The 22,553-nt window shown below is 45.1% G+C and overlaps 3 protein-coding genes and 1 pseudogene across 3 annotated transcripts; 1 reads left to right on the top strand and 3 right to left on the bottom strand.

Moving 5' to 3' along the window:
• Positions 1-6,482: 6,482 nt before the first annotated feature.
• Positions 6,483-9,082, bottom strand: LOC127767053 (RAP domain-containing protein, chloroplastic). Its single transcript, XM_052292265.1, has 3 exons — positions 7,219-9,082; positions 7,006-7,088; positions 6,483-6,581 (listed from the first exon to the last, which is right to left on the bottom strand). Exons 1-3 carry the CDS (start codon positions 8,981-8,983, stop codon positions 6,510-6,512), a joined length of 1,920 nt encoding a protein of 639 aa, XP_052148225.1. The 5' UTR covers positions 8,984-9,082; the 3' UTR covers positions 6,483-6,509.
• Positions 9,083-11,948: 2,866 nt separating this feature from the next.
• On the bottom strand, positions 11,949-13,797 carry LOC127767060 (40S ribosomal protein S19). The gene is made up of 4 exons (XM_052292275.1): positions 13,608-13,797; positions 12,698-12,788; positions 12,369-12,552; positions 11,949-12,284 (listed from the first exon to the last, which is right to left on the bottom strand). The coding sequence occupies exons 1-4, from the start codon at positions 13,695-13,697 to the stop codon at positions 12,209-12,211; spliced, it is 441 nt and encodes a 146-aa protein (XP_052148235.1). The 5' UTR covers positions 13,698-13,797; the 3' UTR covers positions 11,949-12,208.
• Positions 13,798-14,372: 575 nt separating this feature from the next.
• LOC127766290 (transcription factor MYB44-like) lies at positions 14,373-15,037 on the bottom strand (annotated as a pseudogene).
• Positions 15,038-17,655: 2,618 nt separating this feature from the next.
• LOC127767058 (zinc finger BED domain-containing protein RICESLEEPER 2-like) lies at positions 17,656-21,410 on the top strand. The gene is made up of 4 exons (XM_052292273.1): positions 17,656-17,817; positions 18,395-20,448; positions 20,537-20,605; positions 20,980-21,410. The coding sequence occupies exon 2, from the start codon at positions 19,086-19,088 to the stop codon at positions 20,136-20,138; it is 1,053 nt and encodes a 350-aa protein (XP_052148233.1). The 5' UTR covers positions 17,656-17,817; positions 18,395-19,085; the 3' UTR covers positions 20,139-20,448; positions 20,537-20,605; positions 20,980-21,410.
• The last annotated feature ends 1,143 nt before the right edge of the window (positions 21,411-22,553 follow it).

The raw sequence follows: 22,553 nt of genomic DNA, 5'->3' as shown, positions 1-22,553 counted from the left end.
TGCACGGCAGCTGCCACCAGATCGGAAGGCAGCGTGGGGCTTGTATTGAGGAGACAGGTAAATCGACGACGAGGTAGTGAGAACGACGAAGACCTAACCCGATTGAATTTTGGATCGACCGACTCGTTGTCGACGTACTGAGCCTCTCACCATTGAGCTCGAGCTCGAGCTCAGCGGCACCGGCAGAAAGGAGAGAGAGAGAGAGAGGCAGTGGAGGACATGCGGCGACGCACGGCGGTGTCGGGGCCAGGACAGGCGTCGGAGGATGGAGCGGCGCTGCAGGGCATTGGTGGGGCGGGGAGAGGTGGCGCGAGGAGGGTGAGGCGACGCACCGGCACGGGGGCTAGGGTTTCAGGGAGGATGGGCCGAAGGGAGACAGAGTTTTATGTTGTTTCAGAAAAGCCCCTTGATTTGTGTTTTTCAGAGCGCAGTCCTATTTTATTTTTTCCTCTTCTCCGTATAGGATTTTCATGGTTGTGGAGGGTCTATATGTAAGAAATCAGAACATATGATCGCACCATGCGAGATCTAAAACAAATTATGTATTAATTATGGGTTTTTTTGCAAAATGTCCACTCGCGCTAGGAATTACGACCGATCTCGGCCGTTGCTGCGAGGGATCGGACGGCGCTGGAGCCGCTCGCGCGGACGCTCGAGGGGGCGCGGAATCCGCCCGCCTCCCAGCGCTCGCGAGCGACGTGGATAGCTCCGCGTGCGAACACGCCGCCCCGAATCGCTCTCCGCTCGCCAATTCAGGGCAGGTTTTAATTTAACCGATTCAGACGAACTGCAACTCTGTAATAGAAGACGCTTTGTTTCCTCAGCATGAATGTTATGACAAAACACCAGCAGAATTTATTATAGGTTACAGTATATCAATAGAATGAAGCATTACACCTTAAATAGCATAAACACAAACTTGTAGTATATAACCAACTGTAACTCTAGATGAAAATTGAAGCATATTCTTTTTTTTGAAGATTAAATTTATTCTATCCTCCAGTTGTACCAACTAGCAATTGTGACCATCAGTATACTCTTTAACTGCAATGTTCACAGAAAATTCGCCACTTACAATGTTCACAGAAAAATTCGCCGCTGCAGTATACCTGAAACAGTAAACAGAATACATAAATTAGATTAACTATTGTTGAGTTGTGATCCAAATTCATTTGCACTTAATAAAGGCCAGCTTCTGCCGTAGCGGAGCGAAGGCTGAAGCTGGCCCATTGGGCTGTGCGCCTGGGGGTGCGGGGGCGGAGCCCCCGCGGTACGGATCATCATCCCTTTTAGGGTTCCACTATATATATATACCTCTTGTAAGCCGCCGTGTGGTGATGTAACCTCACCTCAGATATAGTGAAGATATTTTGCTGGCTGGCGCCCGTGGTTTTTTCTCTCCTATTTTGGGAGGGTTTTCTACGTTAAATCTCGTGTCTTTTGTGATTGATCTATTGTTCTTTATCGTTTGTTCGCCTATCGTTTCCTAACAAGTGGTATCAGAGCTGGTTCCCAGATTAGGGTTTCGCGATGGCGTCGATGAAGTATGATCTACCGCTGCTAGACTACAAGACGAGATTCTCGCTGTGGCAAGTCAAGATGCGGGCTGTTCTGGCGCAAACTTCGGATCTTGATGAGGCGCTGGAAAGCTTCGGGAAGAAGAAAACGACTGAGTGGACCGCTGAGGAGAAGCGGAAAGATCGTAAGGCTCTGTCGCTAATCCAACTTCATCTATCTAATGATATTTTGCAAGAAGTGTTGCAGGAAAAGACTGCCGCAGAACTTTGGCTCAAACTGGAATCGATCTGCATGTCTAAAGATCTAACCAGTAAGATGCATATCAAGATGAAGTTGTTCTCGCACAAGTTGCAGGAGAGTGGTTCTGTGTTGAACCACATATCGGTCTTCAAGGAGATCGTTGCCGACCTAGTGTCGATGGAGGTACAGTTTGATGATGAAGATTTAGGTCTTTTACTGTTATGCTCACTGCCTAGTTCATATGCAAATTTTCGTGACACCATACTTTTAAGCCGTAATGAACTAACCCTAGCGGAAGTTTATGAGGCGCTCCAAAATAGGGAGAAGATGAAAGGTATGGTTCAGTCTGATGCGTCGTCCTCTAAGGGCGAAGCATTGCAGGTCAGAGGTAGATCTGAGCAGAGAACCTACAATGACAGCAATGATCGTGACAAGAGTCAGAGTAGAGGCCGTTCTAAATCCAGAGGTAAAAAGTTCTGTAAGTATTGCAAAAAGAAAAATCACTTCATTGAAGAATGTTGGAAGCTGCAGAATAAGGAGAAAAGGAAATCTGATGGTAAGGCCTCTGTTGTTACCAGTGCTGAAAACTCTGATTCAGGAGATTGTCTTGTTGTTTTTGCTGGTTGTGTTGCTAGTCATGATGAATGGATACTTGATACTGCATGTTCGTTTCATATCTGCATTAACAGAGATTGGTTTAGTTCTTACAAGTCTGTGCAGAATGGAGATGTTGTGCGCATGGGAGATGATAACCCACGTGAGATCGTGGGCATTGGCTCCGTTCAGATCAAGACTCATGATGGCATGACACGCACGCTGAAAGATGTGAGACACATACCAGGGATGGCGAGAAATCTCATCTCTCTCAGCACACTTGATGCAGAAGGATACAAATACTCCGGTTCAGGTGGAGTTGTAAAGGTATCGAAAGGTTCTCTTGTTTACATGATTGGTGATATGAATTCTGCAAACTTATATGTCCTTAGAGGAAGTACATTACATGGTTCTGTTACCGCTGCTGCTGTTACTAAAGATGAACCTAGTAAGACTAACCTGTGGCACATGCGTCTTGGACATATGAGTGAACTTGGTATGGCAGAATTGATGAAGAGGAACCTGCTGGATGGCTGCACTCAGGGTAACATGAAGTTCTGTGAGCACTGTGTTTTTGGTAAGACAAGAGGGTAAAATTCAATACCTCAGTTCATCGCACCAAAGGTATACTTGATTATATACATGCTGATTTGTGGGGGCCTTCTCGTAAGCCCTCTCTTGGTGGTGCTCGTTATATGCTTACCATTATTGATGATTACTCTAGAAAAGTGTGGCCCTATTTCCTGAAACATAAAGATGATACATTTGCTGCTTTTAAGGAGTGGAAAGTTATGATAGAAAGGCAAACTGAAAGGAGGTAAAAGTACTTCGCACTGACAATGGTGGTGAATTTTGTTCGGATGCTTTTGATGATTACTGCAGGAAGGAAGGCATCGTTAGGCATCACACCATCCCGTACACTCCACAGCAGAATGGTGTAGCTGAGCGCATGAACCGAACCATCATCTCCAAGGCTCGTTGCATGCTGTCCAACGCTCGCATGAACAAGCGTTTTTGGGCAGAGGCTGCTAACACCGCCTGCTACTTGATCAACAGGTCGCCTTCTATCCCACTTAATAAGAAAACTCCCATTGAGGTATGGTCTGGTATGCCTGCTGATTATTCACAGTTGAGAGTTTTTGGATGCACTGCTTATGCTCATGTTGATAATGGAAAATTAGAGCCTAGAGCTATTAAGTGTCTATTTCTAGGTTATGGTTCAGGAGTAAAAGGATATAAGTTATGGAATCCTGAAACTAACAAGACCTTCATGAGCAGGAGTGTTGTTTTCAATGAATCTGTTATGTTTAATGACAGCTTGCCCACAGATGTCATACCAGGTGGTTCAGATGAGGAGCAGCAATATGTTAGCGTGCAGGTGGAGCACGTGGATGATCAGGAAACTGAAATTGTTGGTAATGATGTTAATGATACTGTTCAGCACTCACCTCCTGTTTTGCAGCCTCAAGATGAACCTATTGCCCATCGCAGAACAAAGAGGAGTTGTGGAGCTCCAGTCCGTCTTATTGAGGAATGTGATATGGTTTATTATGCTTTTAGTTGTGCTGAACAGGTGGAGAATACTTTTGAGCCAGCCACATACACTGAAGCTGTTGTTTCTGGAGACCGTGAGAAGTGGATCTCAGCTATGCAGGAGGAGATGCAGTCTCTTGAGAAGAATGGCACATGGGAGCTTGTGCACTTACCAAAACAGAAGAAGCCTGTTCGTTGTAAATGGATCTTCAAGAGAAAGGAGGGTTTATCTCCTAGCGAGCCTCCGAGGTTTAAGGCAAGGTTAGTAGCAAAAGGTTTCAGTCAAATTGCTGGTGTTGATTATAATGATGTGTTCTCTCCGGTTGTAAAGCATAGTTCAATTCGCACATTCTTCAGTATTGTTGCTATGCATGATCTTGAGCTTGAGCAGTTAGATGTGAAGACAGCATTTTTACATGGAGAGCTTGAGGAGGAGATATACATGGACCAGCCAGAAGGGTTCATAGTACCTGGTAAGGAGGATTATGTTTGCAAGTTAAAAAGATCTTTGTATGGTTTGAAACAGTCTCCTCGTCAATGGTATAAAAGGTTTGATTCATTTATGTTGTCACATGGCTTTAAGAGGTCTGAATTTGATAGCTGTGTGTATATTAAATTTGTTAATGGATCACCTATATACTTGCTGTTATATGTTGATGATATGCTGATTGCTGCCAAGAGCAAGGAACAAATCGCTACATTGAAGAAACAGTTGAGTAGTGAGTTTGATATGAAGGATCTTGGTGCTGCTAAGAAAATTCTAGGTATGGAAATCACTAGAGACAGAAATTCTGGTTTGTTATTTCTTAGTCAGCAAAGCTACATTAAGAAGGTTCTTCAGTGTTTTAACATGCATGATGCAAAGCCTGTTAGCACTCCTATTGCACCTCATTTTAAATTATCAGCTTTACAATGTGCTAGTACTGATGAGGATGTAGAATACATGTCTAGAGTTCCATATTCTAGTGCTGTTGGTTCTTTGATGTATGCCATGGTTTGCTCCCGGCCAGATTTATCTCATGCTATGAGTTTGGTTAGTAGATACATGGCTAATCCTGGTAAAGAACACTGGAAAGCTGTTCAGTGGATTTTCAGGTACCTCAAAGGCACAGCTGATGCTTGCTTGAAGTTTGGCAGGACTGATAAGGGGCTTGTTGGATATGTGGATTCTGATTTTGCTGCAGATTTGGATAAGAGAAGGTCACTCACAGGTTATGTGTTTACCATTGGTAGTTGTGCTGTGAGTTGGAAGGCAACGTTGCAGCCTGTTGTTGCCCAGTCTACTACTGAAGCAGAATACATGGCTATTGCTGAAGCATGTAAAGAATCAGTTTGGCTGAAAGGATTGTTTGCTGAGCTTTGTGGAGTTGATTCTTGCATTAACTTGTTTTGTGACAGTCAAAGTGCTATATGCCTCACCAAAGATCAGATGTTTCATGAGAGGACAAAGCACATTGATATCAAGTACCATAATGTTCGTGATGTAGTCGCGCAAGGTCAGCTAAAGGTATGCAAGATAAGTACTCATGATAATCCTGCTGATATGATGACAAAGCATGTTCCTGTTGCTAAGTTTGAGCTTTGCTCAAGCTTAGTTGGTATAGTGGTTTAGCCCGAGAGGCTATTTGGCGCCGAAAGTGGTTTTTGTCTTTTTTGTGTTCAGGGTGAAGGATTGATTCATGTTACAAGAAGGAATTTGTCTCAAGGTGGAGTTTGTTGAGTTGTGATCCAAATTCATTTGCACTTAATAAAGGCCAGCTTCTGCCGTAGCGGAGCGAAGGCTGAAGCTGGCCCATTGGGCTGTGCGCCTGGGGGTGCGGGGGCGGAGCCCCCGCGGTACGGATCATCATCCCTTTTAGGGTTCTACTATATATATATACCTCTTGTAAGCCGCCGTGTGGTGATGTAACCTCACCTCAGATATAGTGAAGATATTTTGCTGGCTGGTGCCCGTGGTTTTTTCTCTCCTATTTTGGGAGGGTTTTCCACGTTAAATCTCGTGTCTTTTGTGATTGATCTATTGTTCTTTATCGTTTGTTCGCCTATCGTTTCCTAACAACTATTTTACCTAGAACTATGGTTGCCTGCTCAATCTGTACGATTCATGGAAGCATCACTAGTTCAAGTGTGACCATTTACATGAATGGTTTGTAAGCATCAATAAAAATGTTTTGACTGCAATAACAATACTTTGAGGTATTTTACAGACAAATAACACTAGGTAGATGATTGTAGGGTAACAACAGGTTTGCTCTTACAAAAAAAACTCACCATTGACAAAAATCTAAATTAGTATCAAATCATCAATATAAAGGTAAGGAGCAGAACCTAGTGTTCCTCTCTCAAACCTTTGTCATTAACGTTAAGGCTATAAAGAAAAGCCTCCCATCTGACCCTTCAATAGATGGAGATTTCAAGAGCAATACTTCGAAGACAGCTTATGAATGAACACTATCGTTTCACCTGCACAGGGAAAAGCAGCGCCAGGACTCTGCTCATGTGCTTTCAAGGTTACTGATACCATTATCCGCGTGACTACCACCACTCCACAAGTTCTTGGTTGTATTGGCCCTCTCAAGAATCAAGAATGGTGTTGCTTGTGCTAAAATATGGTGCTATGGGGCTTATTCTGCATCAAAACCTAAAATCCGCCTCAAATATTCCAATTGCTCAAACTCGCCTTCGAGGTTCTCCCACTGCAATTGTTGTATAAAACAAAAACATTAAGATGCATCATAAAACAATGATAAACATCCTTCATCTGCTCAATGGGCCCAGAAAATCCGTTAACACACAAATTCACAGCATAAAGCAACACAGACATGTGTCCCTTCAAACAGTTCAAGAGCACAAAGACCATGTTTTAAATGGATCGCAGCGAAAGTACAGAAACAAATGCATGTGGTGTTCTCCAGCAAATGAACATATTGGTTGGTTCTAGTCTGCTCATATATGGTGACAGTTTTTAGTGGTTGGTTCTAGTCTCTAGATAATTGCATATGATACTATGGTAATTCCGTATGGTACGTGTAATTGCAAAATAAATTACAAATCACCAACAAAGTAAAGAATAAATTTAGATCAATTATTACTAGTTGCCATTTTCCAACTTTGACTAACCTCTTGATGAGATAAAGAAACAAGGTTCCATCCAGCAGCAGCAATGTAACGTCGTTTAAATGCTGTGTGGCCTAATGGTGTACCTGAAAAATAAGTCCACGTTTAACATTAGTTTCTCCTTTGCCACTTCAGTAGGACAAGACGACGATAGCATGTGGATATACAACAAATAGCACATCAGGATTAAACGCAACAAAAACGAGCGAGGTGTACCTAAATTCCTTGAGAAATGTGATGGTCCGTCTATTTCAAATGCAAGCTTCTCGTCAACCAACACCGCGTCAACAGTGTAGCCATCAATAGTATACTCTTTATTCCATTCATGCCCTGTACTACATAGGAGACGCCCAACCTCCTTTTGAAACGAGGAGGTCATCTTCTGATTGAACCGTTTGCTCCTTCCAGTTTTTGTTAAATTCTCTTCAAGATCACCTCGTAAGCACATATCAAGATGTGGGTATTCTAGCTTCAAAGACTGATTAGCAAGATAAACTTGTGAAACAAACATCATATCTTCTCTATACTGATCTGAGATTTTCCGTTCTTCAAATTGACTTAGAGTTTTCCAGATCCCTGAGAAGAACGGACGGTCCATTTGGCCTAAAACAGCATAGGACCAAGCAATATTTCCAATCTGATCTCGGGTAAAGTTCAGAGCATAGGCATTGCTACTGTTTTTCAGGCTAGAAGCTTCTTTGTCTGAGCTCTGCCACATGCCAGGCACTGTATCATGTAGATGGCAATCGAAACTAGGAGCATCCCTGCAAGCAGTATCAAGTGCATCAAGTAGAGGATACGGACACTCGTTAAGAGAAGCGCATCCCCACAAGAACTGGGCGAGCTCTTGCTCCTTGAAGGTGTACACTAGTTCTGCTGCTCTCCGGGTCAATGCTGAGATAAGGTCCGGTGCTGAGTGGCGCATGGAAGCGAATGATCCGGCTACATTGGCAACATTCTGTGCATTGAAGCTGTCAACCTTGGTGATTGCTACCTGGGCAATCCTATCCATCTCCGGCAAGTAGAGCAGGTCACCCCCAATCTTGGACAAAGCCCAGGAGATGTTAGAAACACCCTGCGGTGAGCATTCCGGCAGGGCCACCATTGCCAGCCCCACGAGCATGGACATGTCCCTGCTGCGCGCGAAGCCGAGCCGGTGCGTCTGTAGCATGGACACCGCCTCCATGTTCTTGGCGATGCGGTGGAGCGCGGTGGCGATGTTGAGCGGCGTGAGCGGGGACGGGCTGAGGCCTTTGGCCACGGCGGCGACCACCTCGGCGGTGAGCGCGAGCACCTCGTCGGCGGTGCGAGCCTCGACGATGGACCTGTTGAGGGACACCTCCTGGCTCCGGTTGGACGGCGCGGCGGGTGAGAAGGCGGAGAGCGTCTGGATGAACTGCTCCCTGTTCCTCTGGCGCTTTTCGTCGAACATGCCGTCGGCGAACTGCGCGACCCTGAGCTCGAGGTCGTCCAGCTCACCCCCTCCTGCCAGGAGGGCCTCCAGATCATCGTCCGCTTCCTCCTCGTCGTCCTCATCGTCGTCGGTGTCGCGAGGAGGCTTGGGCTCGGCGGCCTTCTTCTGCTTCAAGTTCGTCTTCTTGGACTTCTTCTTCTTGTTCTTCTTCTTGGGCGAGGCCACCATCCGCTGGAGCGAGGGGGAGAGGCCACGCGCCTCGATGGAGCGGAGAGCGGAGCGGCGCGCGCGGACGCACCAGTCGTTGGTCTCGGCGGGGAGGGAGAGGTCGAGGTCGAGGTCGTCGTCGTCGTCGCCGCCGTCTGCCTCCGTGTCCGCTTCCGCGCCCAGGAAATCGAGCTGCCATTGCGGCGTGGCGCGGCAGCGGCATGCGGGGGGAGCGAGCTTCCTGGGCTTCCCCGCAGCGGCGGCGGCGGCGGGAGGGAGTCGAGAGACGGAGAAGGCGATGGCGATGCTGACGCCGCCTCGGGCAGCGAGGGGAGGAGGAAGGAGGAGAGCGGCTTCCATTGCTCGCCGCCGGTAGACTGCGCGGAGTGCAGGAGCAGTGGATAAGGTGATAAACTGATAATGGCCGTGTTTAGTTCCCTACTTCCCCGTCCAAAATTTTGTTGACGTGTATGTACACACATTTTTTTAAGTACTCCATCCATTTCATAACGTAAGACTTTATAGCATTATTTATTACTCCCTCCGGTTCTTTATTTGTTGACGTTTTTGGACATGATTTCAGATAACAAGGAGTGATTAATTAGAGTGTTTATTTCCTGTTTTGCCCATATTAATTACAATGCATCAACATCTATTGATGCAGTTTGCATGCATGCGCACGGGTATACTAGTCTAAAGTGAGTGTGTGGAGGCCAAAGCGTCAAGCTTTTGAAGCCAAACAACCCAGCTCCAAAACGTCGACAAATTTAAGAACGGAGGGAGTAATATCTAAATGAATGTGGGCGACATAGATTCATTAACATCTAAATAAATGTGGACAATGCTAGAAAGTCTTACATCGTGAAACGGAGAGAGTATTAAATGTAGACTAATAATAAAACAAATTATAGATTATGTCTGTAAACTGCGGGACAAATCTATTAAACCTAATTAATCCGTCATTAGCAAATGTTTACTGTAACACCACATTGTCAAATCATGGTGTAATTAGGCTCAAAAGATTCATCTTACAATTTACATGCAAATTGTGTAATTGGTTTTTTTTCTCGTCCACATTTAATGCTCTATGCATGTGTCCAAATATTTGATGTAACGGAAAAGTTTAAAGTTTGAAGGGAACTAAACACAGCCAATAATTAAGCTGTTCACTACTTCAGAACCATCCAGAAGGCAAGAGAAAAAAGCACCTGAGATAAGGTGTTTCTTAGGAGTTCAATATCAGGGCATGAGAACCATCAAAAAATCGTCTCAACCATTACCAAAAATTAATATTTTCTCTTAGAAACGGAATAACCTCCTTAATTCAAAAACCAAGAAACAATTATTATTATCTCTTTTTTTAATCATCATAATAAATTGTACAATACATGCACCCAATAGAATTAGAGATTTAGAGAGTGAAATAGTTAGATGCATGTATGCCTTATATTATGAAACATCTAAGAAAAATAGTTGTGCCTTATATCTTGAAATAGAGGGAGTATTAGAAATATCAGAGAGCCGAAAACTGAGACTCGGCATCGAGATCAAAAACTGGTAATAAATATCGAAAATGTCATACTATAAAATTTCTCACATTTAACTTTACATAACTATATAATATAACAAAATAAATTTAAAGTTACACTATTTAAATTATGAATTATTTTTATTTTAACCTTGTATTCAAATTAGATATTTAGTTGAGGAGTTGATAGACCTCTGAACTATGAACCAAACCAAAAATGAACCAAAAGTTTTTGCCATATTAAAAAAATATGGTAATTATCATAATATAGAATGGTAACTACCGTAAGAATATGGTACGATTTTGAAAACGTCGGTGTGCAACAATATTATTTTTATTTTCATTTCCATTTCCATAAATTTACTATTTTTACCAATAACCATATTTCCATAATTTCCATATTGCTCGATCAACAGTAAAAATAAAAATGAACTATTTCCGTGAGCCTTTTTACTCTAGAAATAACTGCGGCTTGTTTGACAACTTTAGAAAAGAGGAACATAAGTTTAAATAAAGAAATTGATGATAAGATTAATATGAAAATTTGATTTTTTTTTTTTTGTCCAATCTCTTAGTAGTATTTGATAGAGATGGTAGGAATCGATAAAGAGTTCAATTGAAGATTAAATCTTGAATGAAAACGGATGTTCAAGATTTGTTTAGGTAAAATAAAGGAGGAATTCCCTCCAATTACCACTCCCTACCTAGGTATTACAAGAGTTTCTCCCTTAATTCCGCATCCCTATCTCACTCAAACTCTCATGTCACCCATAAAAAAAATAGTTTTTATTTAAAAAAAATAAATCAAACAGAATAGTTAATAGCCTCACTCTTCTGGACTCACAAATCCCAATCATCAGCTAATAATACCTTTACTCATACCGTTTTTTGTTTTGAATTTTTTTCTGCCTCCTTGGTATGGGCGACCTATTTCGGTCACTCCGATGTTCATGGATGGTTCTGCGTTGACTGGCCCCTCCTAAAAACTACACCCAACCAAACAGAACCTAAAAATTAATGGAAAATTGGAACCATGCTATTATAATTTTGTAAAATTTAAAATATGTCATCCTGACCCACATGTCATTGACTCATGTGGTTCCTACATGTGTTATTGAGATACCGATGGCATATTTCAAACTTCGCAAAATTATAATGGCATGGTTCCAAATTACCCAAGAATTAACGTGCACTTACGGTAGGGCGTTAGGGTGCATCTTGGCCGTCCAAGTTGAATCTAACGTCTGGGATTGCTGGCCAGTTGCTTCAACTTTCCTGTCTCTGAGTGATTCCTGAAATACATTGGAGATCAAGCACAAGATCATCCACTACGAACAGCATCAAGCGGCGGCCGTTGAGCTGAGAAAATATACTCAAAAGTTTTTTCATGGTTGTTTCGAGCGTAATGCCTAACTGATAATGCACTGAATGTCAATTGTCCATCCCAGACGTTAGCTTTTTACTGCTCCAACTTTCTTCTTTATAACACCAAATGTTAGTCCCTTCAATCCAGATTTGCTTATGGGCGTAGACACACAGATTTGCAGATGTTTATATCGTGCGAAGCATAAATTACTATAATGATATTGCCAAAGCCGAATCTCGCAGTACAATAATATGAGAACAATCATGCCAAAGCCGAATCTCAACTCGCTGTAAACATGAAAAGAAAAAAAGAGAAGATTTACTAGTTCACCCATGTTACGAGTTACTAGTACTCCTTGATGCACAACTGATAAATGACACGGCAAGTAATCACTTGTCCTGAACATAAGAAAATAGACAACTCGGTGCCGCTAGAATAAAACTGGCATCAGCAGAGACATTCCATTGGCATAATTTAATTTTCTTTTGTCCGGAACTAGTGACAGTGCATTAGGAGTTCATTCAGCAAAAGACAAAACACATAGTGCAGTATCATAACTAGATGCATCCAACTTCCAATTCTCTGAGCCAACAAAGATAGGGCATGTTCTAATTCAAAACTGCAAACAAACTGTAGCCAACTCAACCACCAAACATGACAGGCATTAAGGGTTGAAGATCAATGGATCTGTTCAGGCGATGGTAACATCAACTCTTCCGGCCACTTGGTCCAGATCACGCCTTCCCTGGGAGGTGATGAGTCTTCCACTGCAGTTGATCAGCACAACACATAGATTAGCACACAATCATCATTACAACATAAGATACGCCAAGAAAGCACTTGAAAATTACCCCTTCGGGTCGACATCAATGATGCCCATCTTCTGCAGCTGCTGAAGGATGTTGCGTGAGATAGCGCCGCTGCTCTTGCAGAAGTGCGGGGGGCGTGAGCCGTTCCTCTGGCGGCCACCATAGATCTTCTGGAAGCCACCTACACCAATACCCTGCCTCAGGTAGATCTTCCTTGCAATCGAGGCTACAGAAAACAAGCAACAAAGTCACAATCATATTAACAGTGTTATGCTCAGATCCCTCGCTGTGATTCCTTAAAAGAAAGTGCGACAGCCAGGCATTCATGTTGACAAAGGAACATGAATGCTGTAAAAGAAAAGGGTACTCACCAGCCCTCGTGTAGTACCAGTCCGGATCATAAGGAGGGAGCTCCTTGAACCTCGCAGTCTTCACGATGTCAACCCACTCAGGGAGCTCCATCTATAAGAGAATTTTAATTGTCAAAACTTAGAACAAAGAACATACACAAAGGCCAATTGATGTAAATGGTTTCCTATCGTAGTTGTAATTTGACGGTAACATAATTACAAAGCTTTATTTCTTTTATGGCATCAAGAGTGCTAACTAAAGTCCACAGCACAGTGCAACAAAGAATATATTTAACATGAAACTATAAACAGAACAAATAATCACGCAAATTGTGACCAGCGTGAATATTCCACACCAAGCAGTATGCAAGGTCTTCATGCAGCAGTAGTAAATATCATCACATTACACTTTTTATGACTTGACTTAAAACATTTTTGGTCATGCTTAACCAACAATAAACCACATCTTGACAATAAAGAGTATTTAGCTCAACACAACAGAACAAGTAAAACACAAGACGACCTGGTAAACAGATACTCAAAGTTTGCATGACAACAGGAGCTCCTGGCCTGGCTACAAACAACTATGGTCCAAATTAGAGTCGATATCTCAATACAGCCTCACCCACATACCCTAATCACGAAAAACCAACATACTGCAACGCCGCATCAACATCAACGTAAACGAAATGAAGCACACAGCTACACTAAGCAACGGCGCATCCAACATCAACGTAACGAACAGATCGGATGCTTGTCCCTAAGCCGCAGCAGCAAAAGGAAACCGTGATTGCATCCGCACAAGGCTTCGCAACACCGAATCTCCATAGGGGCGGGGGCGACCACATCCCATCCATGATCTACCAAGAACTCGGATCTGCGTGGAAAGCGCAAGGTAAGGGCCTGGATGGTTGGTTGGTCGGTTGCTTACCTTGCCGGAGCGCTTGAGGTGGGCGGAGTAGGCCTTGACGAACTCATGAGGGTTCACGTCCTTCACCGTCCTCGCCGTCGAATCCGCCATCCTGCCGCCGCCGCCGCCGCCGCCGCCGTGGGGGGAAGGAGAGGAGAGAGGAGGGAGTGAGGGTGCGGCTGCTTGGGGGGCTAGGGTTTTGGGGAGGAGCGGGTGGGAGCGGATTTATACAGCGGCGGGTTTGGTTGCGGGGCGTCGGATGGTAGATGGACGGCTGATATGGCCTGGGCGGTGGGTCTAGGGTTCGCGGATGGTTTGGTTTGGGCTGGAGGCGGTGTACGTGGGCTGAGTTGGGCTCCTCATGACTCGTTTGGGATTAACAATACCTCCACTTTAGGTCCTCTCAATTTATCGCCGACTCTGAAATTCGCCTGTGAACTGTTATTGACCGTCCCTCGACTCTTAAAACCAGTGAAAATAAGATATCAAGATGGTTTGAACAGCGTTTTTACTGACATAACACTTAAAGTCACAGAAAATCGTGGGACCTACGTGATACTGAGTATTCGGTTAAAAATAAAAAATTATAGTATGAATCACATCATCACCCCCTCTCTTTCCCCTTATTCTCTCCCTTACTCCTCTCTCTCCCTTTCAACATCGTCGTCATCTAAGGCGGCTCTTGTTGTACACAAGATGGTTGGGATGGGGGCAGCAGCGGCAACATCTTAGACAGTGGTGTAGTCGGAGGCGGCTGCAACAATAGTGCGGCACCAACGGGGTGGACTAGTCGGTTTGTGGCTGATCTAGGCTGGGAAGGGAGAGTGAGAGGGAAAACAAGGTCATCAGAGGAGCAGGAGGCGCTGTAGTGGCGAAGGAGAAGGAACAACGACCCCGCGGGCCCTTGTGATCAAGTGGTAGACGTGATGAGGAGGGAGATGGTGGTGTGGTGGCGAGGACGACATGTTGGAGGGGAAGCTGTGGTGGCTGGAGTCGCTAAGGTCGGAGCCAGAGGGGTTGCCAAGGGCATTGGTGGCGGATAACGAAAAGGTGGTCGTCGCTGCTTGTTTGCTTGAGCGGGCGGCCCAGAAGCAAGTCGTCGGCAGTGGCGGAATCGTTGTCTAGCGGCGCGAGGAGTGCATCGAATGAGGTGTGGTACTTGCACTTGAGGGTGGAGTTCCGGTGGTTCTTGATGGCATTGTTGGTGCGGACGACGAGGAGCCTAACGATGGTGGCCCACTTGTTTGCCGAAGCAAGCGTGGGCGAGGAGGATGGTATCATCCTCCTCGGGCATGAAGGGGTGGTGCTCTACCCACAGTGACAACTGGTTGCACACCGGAGGCGCCACAATTTGCTGGACCTCCCGGGGATGGACTTCTAATGAGCGACCAGTCGCGCGCCTTGTGCTTCACCACCTGCCGCTGCAGCACCTCGTCCTTCCTTGGGTTCCATCATGATGATGAAAAGGAGAGAAAGAAGGAAGGGAGTGAAGAAGGGAAAGAGAGGGTCATGATGTGGGTCCCACCGAACTCACTGACATGTGGGTCCCATCTAACTTTAAGTGCCACGTCAGTCGAAAACGTCATCCAAACAGTCTTGGGATCTTATTTGCACTGATTGGGAGTTGAGGTATGCGTTATATCTGGTATTGCGGTTTAGGATGAATTTCAGACTTGATGACATAGTGACATAACATGTCTGCAATAATTCACTTTAGGTCCCTTATAGACTTCAAATTGTATCCTTGAACTGCCATACTAGATGTAACATGTCTCTCAACTTATAATATCTGAGTACCCGAGATCCCAGAGTAGCATTATGTCTAATTTTGGCTGATATGATGAGTTGACTGTAGTCAACTCGACAAGTCATTGTGGGACCTACATGGACCCTACATGTCAATCACATGAAAAATATAAAAAGAAGAAGAGAAAATCCATGAAATACCATTGACAAACACCCTAATCGAAGAAATGCCATCGACGAACGCGACTTCCAGGAAATGCCATCGTACGAGCCATTTTGTCTCAAAAATTCCATCGCCGTTACTTTCACCCTGTTAGACACCATTAATTTTGTCAAAATGACCAAATTACCCTCCTCAACAAAGGATAAATCCCGTTCTCTTCCATCCCATCGCCGGCCACTATTCCTCCCCTCCACTTCAACCACCAGCTCCTGATGGGCGACAGCAGCAAGGCGGCACTCCCAGGCGGTGGCGCGTTGGTTCCACGCGTTGACGCGATGGGCGGCGAGGAGGTGGCAGGCGGTGGCGCGGGGCTCCCAGGCGGCGGCACGGTGGTCCCAACCGGCGGTGCGTCGGTAGCAGGCGCGGGGCTCCCAGGCGACGGCGCGTCGGCCGCAGGCGCGGCGGTCCCAGGCGGCGGCGCGTCGGCCGCAGGCGCGGCTGTCCCACGCGGCGACGCGACGGGTGGCGAGGAGGCGGCAGGCGGCGGCGCGTCGGTCCCAGGTGGCGGCGCGGGGCTCCTAGGCGGCGGCGCGTCGGCAGCAGGCGTCCGCGCGGAGGTCCCAGGCATTGACGCGATGGGCGCCGAGGAGGTGGCAGGCGGCGGCGGCGCATCGACCGCAGGCGCGGCAGTCCCAGGCGACGGCGCATTGGCAGCAGGCGTCCGCACAACAGTCCCAGGCACTGACGCATTGTGGGAGGTTGGCCGGCGATGGCGAAGCTGCTCTTCTTCTGTTGCGGCGTGGCGGCCACCGCCGTGCCAGGCCACTTTGCAAGCACGCAGCAGCAGCCTCCGACGCCACGTACGACGACGTCGTGGGCGCGTACCGTGGGTTCATGCGGTCGCGGACGCGTGTGTTCCTCGTCATCCACCGCCCCCCGCTCGAGCCGCGCGTCCGCTGCCCCTACTGCGGTGCCCGCGTCTGGAGCATGACCACCGCCAGGCTCGCCCGCCTCTCCTCCTCTTCCTCCAGCGACGGCGAGCGAAGCGCCGACTCTGACTCCAACCACAGCGACGACGAGACATTCGCCACCGCCGATGTGAGCCTCCCACTTCCTCTGGCTGGCCGCGTGTCAGGCCGGCGCCTTCGAGACAGACCGCCCATGTGACGCATCAAGCATTAGCGGTAGTTTTGGAGTGAGGGCAATTTAGTCATTCTTGTAAAATATTTTGTTCTAACAGTGTGGACTAACGGTGTGATGGCATTTCTGAGAGAAATAGGCTTGTATGATGGCATTTTCAGGAAGTTGCGCTTGTCGATGGTATTTTTGGGATCAAGGTGGTTATCGATGGCATTTTATAGATTTTCTCAAAGAAGAAACCTTCTCTACTCCCTCTGTCTCCTAACATCTCTACTCCTTGCTCTGTAGCCACCACATCTTGGATGAATCCGTCGTCCCTATAATTGCTCGCCGCCATCGTTCCTGTTCGCCGCCCGTTGTCCTTCCAATATGGAGATATTTAACTATTTGGCACTTTTAGATTTGGCATTTAACTATTTTCCACCCATATGTCTATGACACGTGGGTCTACATGTATCTATGACATGTGGATCCAGTGGCAAATAGTTAATTGCCACATCTAAAAGTGGCAAATAGTAAAATGCCCTGAGAGAGATGGGGAAGAGAGTAGAGAAGGGGAGGGAGAGGAGGAAAAAGACTGGACTGTTGACATGTGGGGCCCACGTGGGTTCCTCACTGATTTAGCTGGGTTGACCACAATCGACTTGCCACTTCAGCTGAAATATGATGCAATACTGCCATAGAGCTTAGGTACTCCGGGGTTATAAGTTAATGGGTATGGTATTGTGATGTAAGGAAGAATATGATTTAAACTTCTGTACCTAAAAGTTAACTTATTGAGAAACCTTTAGAACTCATATGAGACGGAAAATGTACTCCTCTACATTTTGGCACGTTTGACATAGCTCCAGCTCGGCGCGGGCCAGCCCAGCTTGCCCGCAAGGCCGCCCCGCAAAAAATCCCGCAAGGCCGCCCCGCGAGAAGGCCGCATAGCTAGATGGGCTGGATTGACCCGCGTCCGCGTGGCCGCCAGTAGCCCACTAACTCCGCGTCCGTATGTTCCCAACCCTAGTTCGGCGTTTCCACATGCGAGATCGAGCCTGGAGCGGCTCGCCATCTCTGCCGCCGGCCCGCCGACTCGCTCGCTCGCTCGCCGTCCGCCGCCGCCGCCTTGCTCAGTTGCTCGTCGTCCTCCGCCGCCGCGGCGCCAGCACGCCTCGTCCTTCCCCTCTCTCGGCTCAGGTGAGTTCTTGCCTCTTCATTTTTTTTCTTGTTTAAGCACTGGAGTCGATTGGGAAAGAACGCCGTGGGTGGCAGATGAGGCATAATCAAACTAGCAATGCCTCATCGATTAGTAGCATGTCTCGTCCAATCCACTTCCATGTTTTTGGTTTGATTTCTCATGGATATTATCTCGTCGATTAGTAGTACTTACTTTGCTTTGATGTTCTTTGACTTCCTGTACTTCTGGGACTGAAGTGAGGACAAGAAGAAGAGGCCAAACATGAGATTTCATAACCAACGAAAAAACACACACAAAATGGCCATCTTTATTTGGTTACAATGAACTATTTATCTCTCTTTCTCATGGGTTTTAGGACGGTTAATACAGAAAAAATATGTGTGCTATTTAGTTATGTTGTGAGTTTAAACTCAGCTTGATTTTCTGTTTTAGATTATGTCCAGTGGAGTCCCTACTTGGTTTTATCTGGGTTGTGAGCTACAGTTTTAGCACCATGAGACATGAGTTATGTCATAGTACTTAGTTTCAGCCTTTCAGGTGTGTTTTAAAATTCTGTCCATCTTGTTCTACATGCAGTACTTTGGTTTTCTCCCATGTCGACATCATTAGCTGAAGCTTCGCAAGGAGGATATATCAAAGAGGTCATTGCAGAGGGCTCTTCGGGAGGCTTATCATCATCAACACAATTGTTGTCTGCAAAACGAAAGTTAGCAGCATCGAATCCTTCGACAGCGAAGCGAAGACGATCACCTATTGTATTGCCAATAGTCAGGTCTCCAGGAGTGCGCCAAATTATTTCTCAAAATGCTCTCATCATGGAGAGATCACAAGTTCCTGGTCATATGTCCCCAAGTGCAGAGTCTCCAAGAGCTAGATCTCTGTCTCCAGTGGCAAGGTTCGTATCAAGTCCGTCTACTATCCTTGAGCTGGATGTTGAAAATCAGCCAAGGGAATCAAGTCAACCAACACCTCATGTTGTGACTCATCGTTCTGGTTAGCACCTAATACATTTGTTCTAAAGGACTGGAAATTTGATCCTGATGTAGCACGTGCAGAACTTTTAAGGATGATTGTTTTGCAAGAACTTCCTTTCAGCTTTGTTGAACACCTTGGTTTTAGAAGATTTTGTGCAAGCTTGAACCCGTACTTTAGGGTGGTTTCTAGAACTACTATAAAGGGTGATTGCTTGGCTGCCTATCAAGAATAAAAGTTAGCTTTGCTTGAGGTACTGAGGAAAACAAATTCTCGGGTTTCACTGACGGCTGACATGTGGTCATCTAATCAAAACCTAGGTTACATGTGCATAACTTGTCACTTCATTGACAATGAATGGAATATGCAAAAGAGGATCATAAGATTCACTCAAGTGCGTACCCCACATGATAGTATAGCTCTCTTCAATGAAATTATAAAGTGCATTCAAGATTGGCAGATAGAAGGTAAGTTGTTCAGTATTACAGTAGACAATGCATCTACTAATGATTCTATGGTTGTGGAATTGAAAGGAAATCTCTTGGGTAAACTTGCTATGCCTTGCAAAGGAGAGCTATTTCATTTCCGGTGCGCAGCTCACATCTTTAATCCTATTGTTCAAGATGGATTGAGTACTATCATTGCTGCCATATCCAGGATAAGGGAAAGTGTGAAGTATGTAAGAGCATCAGAAGCACGTGAGCAAAAATTTGAAGAAATCATTGCACAAGTTGGAATTGTTGAAGAGAAGCGTCCTTCACTTGATGTCTCCACTCGTTGGAATTCCACCTATTTGATGCTTTCCTCATCCTTATTATTCAGGAGGGCTTTTGATTCATTGGATCGGTTTGATCCTAACTTTAAAGATGCTCCACAATTTTTCGATTGGGAGAATGCAGAAGTTCTTTGCAAACATCTCAAGGTCTTCTATGATGCAACTGTTGTGGTTTCCGGGACATCATATCCCACTGTTACTCGCTACTTTCATGAATTTTGGAAAGTGAAGGTGATGATTCTAAATGAGTCCAACAATGAGGATGATCTTGTTGCTAGCTTGGTTTCTAAAATGGATACAAAATTTCAGAAATATTGGGATCTACAGTTCCTGCAGATTTGTGTTCCTGTTATTTTTGATCCCAGATTTAAGTTGAAATTCCTTGAGTTTAGGCTGAAAGCAGGTTTTGGAGATAAGGCAACTGGTCCAAATGGATATCTCCCTAGAATTAAGAGGACAGTCCGTACTTGGTTTGCTGAATATTCTTCACAAATTTGTGGTCCAAGCACAACCAATTCTCAAGAAGCATCAACTAGTGGGGTGAATGTTGCTGGCAGCCAATTTGCCGACTAGAGGCAATATCTTCATGATCAAAGCAAGAGTAAAGTAAAGACTGAGTTAACTAGATATCTCGAAGATATTCCTCAAGAAAATGATTTCCCTGATGATGATTTTGACATACTCTAGTGGTGGAGGGTGAACTCTTGCAAATATCCAATATTATCACGCATGGCACTTGATTTGCTTGCTGTCCCTGCATCCTCAGTTGCATCAGAGTCTGCATTTTCTACTGGATCAAGAATCATTAGCGACTATAGGAGTAGGTTGGCTAGTGGAACTGTGGAGGCATTGGTTTGCCTTCAAGATTGGATGCGAGCCGATGGTATGAAGCCTACTTTAGTTGTGCATTGCTACTTATATTATGGGCCATGAACTTATTTATGTTGAACTTTTGTATTCTGATGTTTTAGGTTTTGGTGATCCATATTCAATTCAAACTGATACGGCTGAGGGCGATGATGTTAATATGCAACTATTGGGTATTCAAATTACTTGATTTTATATTTCTGTATGTCTAATTGAATATGGGTACTATGATGATCTAATAATAATTTACAATTTATTCTACATTTTCTTCTTAAATGAGTTGCTAGATCTGGAAAAAGAGTTGTGTACACATGCTGCATTACCCCCTCACCATGGTCATAAAACTGTAACTGAAAATTGTTTCTGTTCCTTAAATAGTACTACATAATTTTATCTTCATTTCTAGGTAGTTTGGACCTCTCTTTTTCTGGGGGTCAGATTCACTTCTATTCTGTTAGATAGCTTTTAAATTCAATCCAAGATGTTCTGGCACTGGCAATGTAGATTATGTTCCAACTTTTAACCCCTTTTTGTTGTCACTGGGCAGGACATTAAATCATTTGACATCTCAGGCAAATTACCATGTGAGTTCTATGCAATCTGGGTTCTGAGAAATTTTGCTAGTTCTGGAGCAGTGGTAAGTGGAGCTTGCTTTGTTTCCCAGCTCATATCAGTGTTTCCCACACATGTCAGATTACATCCAAAATTTGTACGATGTATTGGAAATTTAGTTGAGCCTGGGATTTCTGGACTTCTTTTCTGCCGTTGAGCCTGAAATTCATATTTGATTTTGCCTGGTGAATTCTGCATGAGTGACAGGAATAGATGCAAGGATTAGGCGGCTTTGTTGCTGTCAGGATATGCATGTCTTTTGAGTCCCTTTTTTTTCTCCTTTATGCTGTTGTTAAGCTATGAATATTTTGGAAAGGGATTTTTTTAGAACAATTTGATTAAGGATCGGTGGATTTTTATTCCAAATTGTAGACTCTGCTTTTCGCTGCAGTCACTGTCTTTCAGAAGATTTCAGGGCCCAAGATGGTTACTAATATTTACTGATTTTCTGTTTCATCTGAAGATTCACCTCTGCAAGCCTGCATTTTTGCTTATACTGAAGAACTCTGAATCTTCATGCTTGCATACCATATATCGCAGTTTTTTTTTCCTTTCATCTTGGTTTAATTAGCAGATGTAATTGTTGCCACAGTTGAAGAGAAGGCAGTAATTTTTCTTGCATTGACAGTGACAACTAATGCTGGATACTAAGGCAGTAATTTCTCGTACGAATTGAAGCCCATACGAGAGTGATTACACATGATTTTACACGCATAAACACCACACACGCATTTGCGGGATCCGCCTGCAAGTCGCCGGGCAAATGCGGGCGTGCGGACGCGGGCGCAGCCTGCCCGCTCCAGCCGTGCGGGCAATGCGGACGCGGCGCGGGCTGTCCGCAACCGCGCCGTCTGCACCCCTACCGTCTGCCTCCGTGTCCGCTTCCGCGCCAAGGAAATCGAGCTGCCATTGCGGCGTGCCGCGGCAGCGGCATGCGTGGGGAGCGAGCTTCTTGAGCTTCCCCGCAGCTGCGGCGGCGGCGGCGGCGGGAGGGAGTCGAGAGACGGAGAAGGCGATGGCGATGCTGACGCCGCCTCGGGCGGCCAGGGGAGGAGGAGGAGGAGGAAGGAGGAGAGCGGCTTCCATTGCTCGCCGCCGGTAGACTGCGCGGAATGCAGCAGGGGTAGTGGATATGGCGATAATAATGGATAGGGCATGAAAACTGTGGAAAAACCGTCTCCACCATTACCAAAAATTAATTAATATTTTCTATTAGAAACGGAATCGAAAACAGTAAAAACCGAAAATAAAAAATGGTATTATATAGAAATATAAAAAAACCAAAACAGAAACCCGGCATCGATATCGAAAACTGGTAATAAATATAAAAACATTAAGCTATAAAAGTTTACATAAATATATAATATAACTAAACAAATTCAAAGTTGCACTATTTAAATTACGAATTATCTTTCGTTGAATCTTGTATTCAAGTTAGGATTTGGTTGAGGAGTTGATAGGCCTCTAAACTATTAGGACATCCACAATGTACTTCAAAACCAGTCCATA

This window comes from Oryza glaberrima, chromosome 3 (assembly GCF_000147395.1).
Source record: "Oryza glaberrima chromosome 3, OglaRS2, whole genome shotgun sequence".
Classification (NCBI taxonomy): Eukaryota; Viridiplantae; Streptophyta; class Magnoliopsida; order Poales; family Poaceae; genus Oryza; species Oryza glaberrima.
Note: the sequence above shows the minus strand (reverse complement) of the source record. Positions and strands in the feature narration are given on the sequence as shown.

What these genes read in the sequence shown, in the direction of transcription:
- LOC127767060 (XM_052292275.1), bottom strand. Translation starts at nt 13,697, where the DNA reads ATGGCGGATTCGACGGCGAGGACGGTGAAGGACGTGAACCCTCATGAG. An exon ending in CTGGTACTACACGAGGGCTG is followed by an intron (nt 12,553 to 12,697) that starts GTGAGTACCCTT and finishes TGTTTTCTGTAG; the next exon opens with CCTCGATTGCAAGGAAGATC. An exon ending in ATTGATGTCGACCCGAAGGG is followed by an intron (nt 12,285 to 12,368) that starts GTAATTTTCAAG and finishes GATCAACTGCAG; the next exon opens with TGGAAGACTCATCACCTCCC.
- LOC127767053 (XM_052292265.1), bottom strand. Translation starts at nt 8,983, where the DNA reads ATGGAAGCCGCTCTCCTCCTTCCTCCTCCCCTCGCTGCCCGAGGCGGC. An exon ending in ACATTTCTCAAGGAATTTAG is followed by an intron (nt 7,089 to 7,218) that starts GTACACCTCGCT and finishes CTTATTTTTCAG; the next exon opens with GTACACCATTAGGCCACACA. An exon ending in TTTCTTTATCTCATCAAGAG is followed by an intron (nt 6,582 to 7,005) that starts GTTAGTCAAAGT and finishes CAACAATTGCAG; the next exon opens with TGGGAGAACCTCGAAGGCGA.
- LOC127767058 (XM_052292273.1), top strand. Translation starts at nt 19,086, where the DNA reads ATGTGGTCATCTAATCAAAACCTAGGTTACATGTGCATAACTTGTCAC.